Here is a 7,991-nt window from a genome sequence, read left to right as displayed (position 1 = left end):
GGTTTGGTCGGCAGGTGGTGAGCAATTCCACTGTGTATCGCTCATTTGTATATTTTATTACTGTTATTATTATAATTATTATTTTAATATAATTTTTATTTTATTTTATTTCAGTTATTAAATTGTTCTTATCTCAATCTACAAGTCTCCTTACCCTTGCCCTCAATTCTCTCTCCTATCCCCTGGGGGTGGGAGTGAGCAAATGGCTGTGTTTGGCTACTAGCCAACTGAAACCACCACAGGAACATACAGCTCGAATAAGAAGGTTGGGGTGGAAAAGGTGACAGCTTAGTTTCAGGTTCCCTAGTTTTAGGCTTCCTTTCAGATTTCCAGTCTCATACTTTTCTGGTTCTAAACTCTGTTTACACAACTGTCTTAAAATTTAAAAAATGCATCTGTTTAAGATATACGAGAACACAGAGGTGGAACGGTAAACAGCTACAAAGTTATCATCATATGAATAGAAAAATACAAAAGATATGATTATAAAATTAGCATAAAAATTAACAATAGGGATGGCAGAACTCTATGCTACAACATTCCCAACTATCCTGCCCTGTTCTCCTACATTCTTACTCTACCACACTTTTATAAGCAAGCTGGTTTAGCTGAAGACACACACTGATGTAAAGTAGGAAAAAAAAAAAACTGTTATCCACACAACCAGAAACTTCTCAGACCATTTTCAATTTTACTTTCAAAGGGGTGAAGTCTCCAGTCAAGAACTTCAGTACACACACGTGAAATCTACTCCACCTTTCTAATGAAAGGGCAATTCCCAATTCTATGCAAATAATTCACAATCAGGGTAAGCTAGTCCCAATGCTAAGAAGTTCAATATACTTGTGAGACAATGTTGCTGATACAATGCTAAGGGACTTCAGTGGAGGTTTTGTTTCTGTTTTACACAAAGGCTGCTCAGGTGACATTCCAAGACACTACAGTACACTGTCAGAATGCCCCTGTTAAAAATAGCATCTAATGTTGCTGCTGTCCTCAAGCATTTTATACCTCTGCCCAGAAACTGACCAACACTTGTACACCTGTTGGTACCACCATCTAGTCAATACTAGCCAGGGAAAGTACAATCATCTATTTCAGTGTTTAGACTCCTCCCCTCTACCAAAAGATCTGATGAACCTGACTCAACACTTACATTCAAAAGCCACTCTTCCAAACTCACAGAACTGGCACACTTACCAGGCTTCTGACTTCTCCCTAACTTGGGTAAGAACAGGGAAGAGATGTAGGGACATAGCCCAGTACTGTGGTAAATGTAATTTTGCATCTGATTTCTTCTGTCCTGATGTTTGACCAACAGAATAAAATAAGTCTTTCTGTCCCAAGCTCATAGTGCTAGAATAAAAAACTCTCTGAAAGGCATGAAGTATAAAAGAGCGTAACATCACAAGATATTTTTTTCTCTGAAGTGGATTGAAGATCTTGACTCAATCAGTATTAAATTTCCTGATTTTCTCACTCCAGCCATAAAATGCACTGTAGTGCATTAACATTTCCCAGGCTATTTACCTTTACTGAAATGTACTGTTTGTCATTTGGCATGGTTAACTATGACACAATGAGAATGTCAAGGTCTTTTAAATTATTATGTGGCAGTGCAGACTTACTATCTTATCAGTAGCAATAAATATCTTGCTAAAATTGATGTGTTACACAATTGCTTTATTCTGACTATGCAACCTGAAGACAGACCTACCTTGTGAACTCAGGAATAATGCAATGAAAATTTCCCCCTTCTATTATCATCTTTTCAAGAAGGCAAAATAGACCAAAACTTTCACCATGAAACTATTTTCTGCTCTGAATGTAAACATAAGCGAACATATGCAGGCAACTTAATACCACACTTGAGCAGTGATTACATTTTCACGTACATGACAGTATGCTTCAAGCTCAACTTTTAATCTGTATAACAACAAAAGACAGACAAAGGTCTAGTTCTCATAAAACTCACCCTAAAAAAAAAATTAAAAATCAAAGATTTTCTGAAAACTTTGTTTTAAAATATACAAAAAATTCATAACCACTGTAGAGCAGAAACACTGAAGACAGGTTTGATCATTGACCAGGACTCAATTGTGCCAGAAATTTTAAGAGTGAGGGGGGAAAAAAAAACCTCACACAAATAAAATCAAACCTCCACATATCCCATACAGAACAAGAGACAAAGAGCTTTTGTCAAAATAAAGAAGGCTGCAGTCATTCACCTATTTGTACCTTCTTCTAACAAAGAGCTATTAGCATGAAAATTCAACTCAAAATAATCTCCTTACCAGCAAAGCCATTAGGTTTCTTTAACTCTATTCTATGTAAACAAGAACTCTGAGGATGTCATCACTAAAATCCGTATTTATTAAACAACCTATGACATGCAATCCTAGCAGCAGTAATTAAGTTATCAGCTGGTCATGCCTTTTCCTTCTGCCTAAAACAAAATCACAGCTTAACATTAATAAAATCAGTGTACCTTTAAGAAAGCACTGCAGGTTAAGAGAGGTTTGAAAAAAAAGACTGCTTAAGTATTTACAGGCCTTAAAAAAGGATTAAGTATATAATTTACATTGTGGAGTGAGAGGGAAGTGAGTGATACAAGATAAACAGAACAACTTTCTCAAGGTAGCATTCACTTAAACAAAGCAGTCAGGCTATAATAGCTCTACAAAGACCATAGAGACCAGGTCTTACAATGCCTTCTGGTTTCACCTAGCCATTACCTTACTTCTTGTTCATCTTTCAAAACTCTTCAGTTAGCACTTATGCTTTGCTACACTACATTCTCATCAACAAAACTGTTTTTTACAGCCATCAGTATTCAGTTCCCAATTTTGATTTAGCAAAAATACTGGAAGTTACTCTACCGAACACTTTCTCCTCAGCATTCTATCCTATTGCAAAGAAATCATCTACCTACCCACTCCTAAACTCATCTTCTTTCTTCAACTGCATTTCAAAAATCAGTTTATTTCTCACTAGTCCTTCCCTGCTCCACACACACTGGAAAGCTGCCCAACAGAAAAGGACCTGGGGGTGTTGGTTGAGAGCCAGCTGAACATGAGCCAGCAGTGTACTCAGGTGGCCAAGAAAGCCAACAGCATCTGGCCTGTATCAGAAACAGTGTGGCCAGCAGTAGGGAAGTGATCCCCGCCCTGTACCTGGCACTGGTGAAGCTGCACCTTGAGAACTGTGTTCAGTTTTGGGCCCCTCACTACAGGAAAGACATGGAGGTGCTGGAGCGTGTCCAGAGAAGGGCAATGAAGCTGGTGAAGGGCCTGTAGAACAAATCTTACAAGGAGCGGCTGAAGGAACTGGGGTTATTTAGCCTGGAGAAAAGGAGGTTGAGGGGAGACCTTATTGCTCTCTGCAACTGAAAAGGAGGGTCTAAGTGAGATGCGGTTGGTCTCATCTCCCAAGTAACAAGCAATAGGACAAGAGGAAATGGCCTTAAGTTGTGCCAGGGGAGGTTTAGATTGGATATTAGGAAAAACTTCTTCACCAAGAGTTGTCAAGCATTGGAACAGGCTGCCCAGGGAAGTGGTAGAGTCACCATCCCTGGAGGCAGTTAAAAGATGTGGTAGATGTGCTTAGCGACATGGCTTAGCGGTGGACTTTGCCGTGTTATGTTTTCAGTTGACTTTATGATGTTAAATATCTTTTCCAACCAAAATGATTCTATGATTCTATAATGCAAAGACCTCTCTCATTTTTTAAAGCAGGATGTTTATCCTAACAAGCAGCTATCTGACAGCAATAACATGTAACTAATTCCAAGTCTGTAGCTTTCTCTTCTTTCATGAACAATTTTTAGCCTCTCTGTTAAGAATAAATGAATGGCATTTAAATTTAGTACCAGCTATCAGTGGCACTTCACCACAACTATGTCTCCTCCTTATCTTCAGTACTATGCTCACAGTGAGATTCAGGGCCCAGAGTAATTGAATTCTACTAATGAGAACCAACAGGCCTCCAATTCTGTTCAATCCACGTATCTCGGGTAATGTGGTGAAAGAGCTGTGGTATAAAAAAAAATTCATTTCAGTTAGTTGAAAACCAAGCAGTTTCAATTTGACCCAAACAATATCTTTTTTTTTTTTTTTCCCCAGCAGAGGGAGGACATTTTATCCTGGGTCAGCCCAGAATTTATTTATTTTTGATGCAAAATGAAACATTGTGTCAGACTATACGACTACAGACATCTCACAATGCACTGCTTCGACACAAAATCGTAACTCAAGAAACAAGCTGTTACTTGCTTCTAAAAGGAGGTTTAGTGTCCTTTTAATCTGGATTATTCCAGATTGCACTGGAGTAAATGTATTTTATTTACAGGGAAGTTTTCTTTTTCCATAGGAGGCCGTCTGTGAAAGGAATATAGCTAGATACAAAAAAAAAAGCTCAAAAGGAGGACATGAATTTAAATAAAGAACTGATTTCACTTACATGCTTGCTTATACAGAAAAGGTAATGATTTGGGAAACGCAGAGAACATATTTCTTGCCCTTATACTGCAGTCAACTGAAGTACTTAGATGAGTTTTTATCTTAAACTTGTATCTTGTTCAGCTGACAAACATACTTATATTTGATAAAACTCATCGTAGTCTTATTTACTCAGATGAATGACTGTACTAGGGAGAAATAAGTATCTGGACACTAACCCTTCCTTACACAGACAGCAGCGAAGTTACTAAAAGCTAATGAAATACACATCATCTTAACCACCAACAGCTATGTCTATAAAGATGCCTCTGTACATTAATACTAAATTTTATGCTGTATTCACAGACACAAGGTTTTTTGTTACCTGCAAGTAAGGTTAGGGTCAGCATTCCTTGACAGAAGCAGTTCTACAGTCTTCAAGATGTTTTCCTCCGAAGCATGCGCTGTACATGCTGCCATCAGCACAGTGTACTTATCTGTTTTGAAACTTGCAGTTAGAGAATTACATATGTAAATGTAAATACCATGCTAATCCAGAAGTTCCTTTAAAAGCCTTTACATTTGCTAGCTGTTAATCAGGTTCTGATACTCTTAAAATATTTAGAAAACGGTAAGAAACTTGTTTTCCTTCCTTCCAGTGAAAGTCACTAGAACTATCATGCAAGAAAAAGGCATCTAAGAAGATACTCAGAAAGATGAGAATGAATGGCAGTAGTAAAGCATCTACCTCTACTGAAGTTTAGGATTCTTCTGAGGTACCCAAAAAAACCCAGTAGGAGCTTAATTATAGATGCTTGTTTCTCAAATCTTGTTCCAGACCAGTAGATTCACTCTCTGTTCCTCCCCATCTCTCCCCAAAATACAGTAAAGGGAAGGAATGGCTTACAGGAAGTTAACTGCAATGCATAAAAAGAGTGCATGAAATGTATTATAAACACACACCAACATTAATTTTAGGGAGAACAGAGGCCCCTCCAAAGGACAGCTGAAGCAACAAGGCTTTATTATAGGGCTTTAAGGAGAAAGAAGTAAGTTTACTAGACTAGACTACTATGGTGCAGTAATGGCAGGAAGAGGAGTAAAAGTATGTTTTCAGATGTGGATTTAAAGAACACCTACACAGCCCACAGAGATTTATCAGGAGGAATCAACGTATTTGCTCCAGCTCTGAAGCCAGCTGGGTGTTACATGTCATTTCTGCTCACAAATTAGAATTGTACACCACTTCTGTTTGTCCACAGAACAGGGGAGATCTCCTTTCCTGTGGTTCTCCTAGAGGTGTGGGAAGGACCACACCTCAAGCACCTCAACGAGTTAGCTGGCCCTAGAGTCAATTAGAAGACTGCCATTTGAATAACTGCCCATTTTGTTTATTGCACAAACTTCTTCACAAGTTCAAACGTGCCTTTAACAATTTGTTTTAACAAGTATAATTTTAGGTGTACCTACTTCAGACCATACCATGAAGTATTACAATATATTTTCCAACTTTCTTGTAGAAATGTTAAGACTGTGAATATATAAACACCTTTATTCTTCAACTGAGGTCAGATTTTATTATATTTGAAGATAAGAAGTTTGTTAGATACTTTATCCTCCTCTGCTCTACTTTATTTCTCACCAATTCTTGTCCCCCACCCCTCCAAAAACCTGTTTTGCATTTAAATTAATCTGTCTTTTAAATACATAATGTCTTAATTTTCAGCTACCTCATGCAGAAGTTCTAGCACATATATCTAACATAAATCAGTATGTTAAATGAAAAATAAAGTTTCAGAGAGACACTTCAACTCCTGAACAGTAAGCAATTAACATTTCAGTAAATTACTTGATAATACTGATAGATTTTTACTCAAAATGCTTAAGCTGGTTATCAATAGCAAAATGAATGGAAAGATGGCAAGACTTTGAACAAAGGTAGTGATAAACGCTGTTAATCTAGGAATTTTTAGAAGGAACCTGTAGTTATATTTGTACTAAGTAGTGAGAAAGAGTGGGAAATTAATTTATGTTACCGTACCTTTAGCTCATACATGTGAGCAAGAGAAGAAGAGGAAGAAACACCTTATAATTCTCAGGTATCTCTTTTGCAGAGTAAAAACTGGTAAGAGACTGCAAAAAAGATTAGTTTATGTTTAGCCTAGCTGAAAAACCCAGAAGAGACAGTGAGTTAACTCCTCAAGGATGCTGCATTCTGATTCCATCACATCATGAATGCTGCATTAGTTCCTTGTTCTTCATGACTACCAAAGAGGATAAAATTAAGTAACCATTTACAAAGAATGACCGAAATGTGACAAAAGGTGATTAACGTTATAGCTGTTATTAGGATCATAAGCATTATAGGATAATTAGTATAAGATCACTTATGTGATCTTGCCTGTTGCTGTAAAAAAAAGCAACTTGCCTGTTGATGTAAAAAAAAGCAGCAGGACCAGTGACATCCCCTTTAGGAGGCATCCCTTTCCTGAACACATGTGGCCTGACCTGAACTAATGACTTTGAAGACTGATCCTGGCAGGACAGCACTGTGCTGCGCTTATGCCCTAGCTACTGTTTACCTACACAGAATAACAGGGAAACAAGCTGAGAAACCCCATCCCAGCAAGGTGCCACTTCGGGCAAACACAGTTGGTCACACATTGAAAAAATGCCATCCGTGTTGGTTAAGTGGTCAGCTGAAACTGCTGCCCATACCAGTGTCTGTCCCATTTATAGCTCTCTACAGCCATAAACAAGGAACAGGTAAGTATAAGCTGTAGGCAGCCACGTGGAATTTCTCTGAAGTTGGCTACAAGGACAAAAATTCAAAGGCATGATTGCTTTTGGTGCAGGCAATCTACTCTAACGTCATACTCTGATCAGCTGCTAAGAAGTTCAAGAAAATTTTCAGAGCCAGATTTGTACCACCTGCATTTCAGTTTACTACTATGACAAATACCAGCAAGTTACCAGAAAATATGATCGCTACTTTTAGGTACTTGGCAGTACTGTGTGTCACATCAGTTTCTTCTGTATTGCAATGTTTTTCCCTGAACTTGGATAAATCTTCCAACACAATGAAAGAGAATGAAAATAACTATTAAGCAATAAAAATTGACAGAGGAACTGATATCACTTAGAAGCTTCACTGAACTCTTGCAGAAAAAGATGATCTAGCAACACAACGAAGAACAGTTTCCACTTAACAGAAGAATTGTGCTCTAGTTTTAGAGAAGTCCACATTAGTTTCCCATGAACTGGAAAGCTATTCCTGTGTGTGATTCTAGCTTGTTTCTTCATGTACATACTTCATAACAGGATCACACAAAGGAAGTTTTAACTCAAAACCTTTACCCTAGAATTCTTCAACAAGTATTTCTAAACACACTTTTTACAAAAGTACTAGAGGACTGGGAGGTGAGGGGGGGGAAAGACAGAATGAGAGAGAAAGAACAAGAAAACACAGCAAGTAATTTCAGATCAGTTCCAAGAACACAATTTTTACTTTGAAACTACTAATTCTACTTCAAAACTATGAAAGCCAGACTAGCT

At 37.8% G+C, this 7,991-nt stretch overlaps 1 protein-coding gene across 1 annotated transcript in view; it reads right to left on the bottom strand.

The window, feature by feature from the left end:
* Window positions 1–7,991, bottom strand: part of ASZ1 (ankyrin repeat, SAM and basic leucine zipper domain containing 1) — a gene marked incomplete at its 5' end in the record, with an annotated part of 37,221 nt that overhangs the window by 26,610 nt on the left and 2,620 nt on the right. The window contains 1 exon segment of the mRNA XM_010165926.2: window positions 4,822–4,933. Coding sequence (XP_010164228.2) covers window positions 4,822–4,933 — 112 coding nt within the window.

This window comes from Antrostomus carolinensis, unplaced genomic scaffold (genome assembly GCF_000700745.2).
Source record: "Antrostomus carolinensis isolate BGI_N321 unplaced genomic scaffold, ASM70074v2 scaffold17864, whole genome shotgun sequence".
NCBI classification, from domain to species: domain Eukaryota; kingdom Metazoa; phylum Chordata; class Aves; order Caprimulgiformes; family Caprimulgidae; genus Antrostomus; species Antrostomus carolinensis.
Note: the sequence above shows the minus strand (reverse complement) of the source record. Positions and strands in the feature narration are given on the sequence as shown.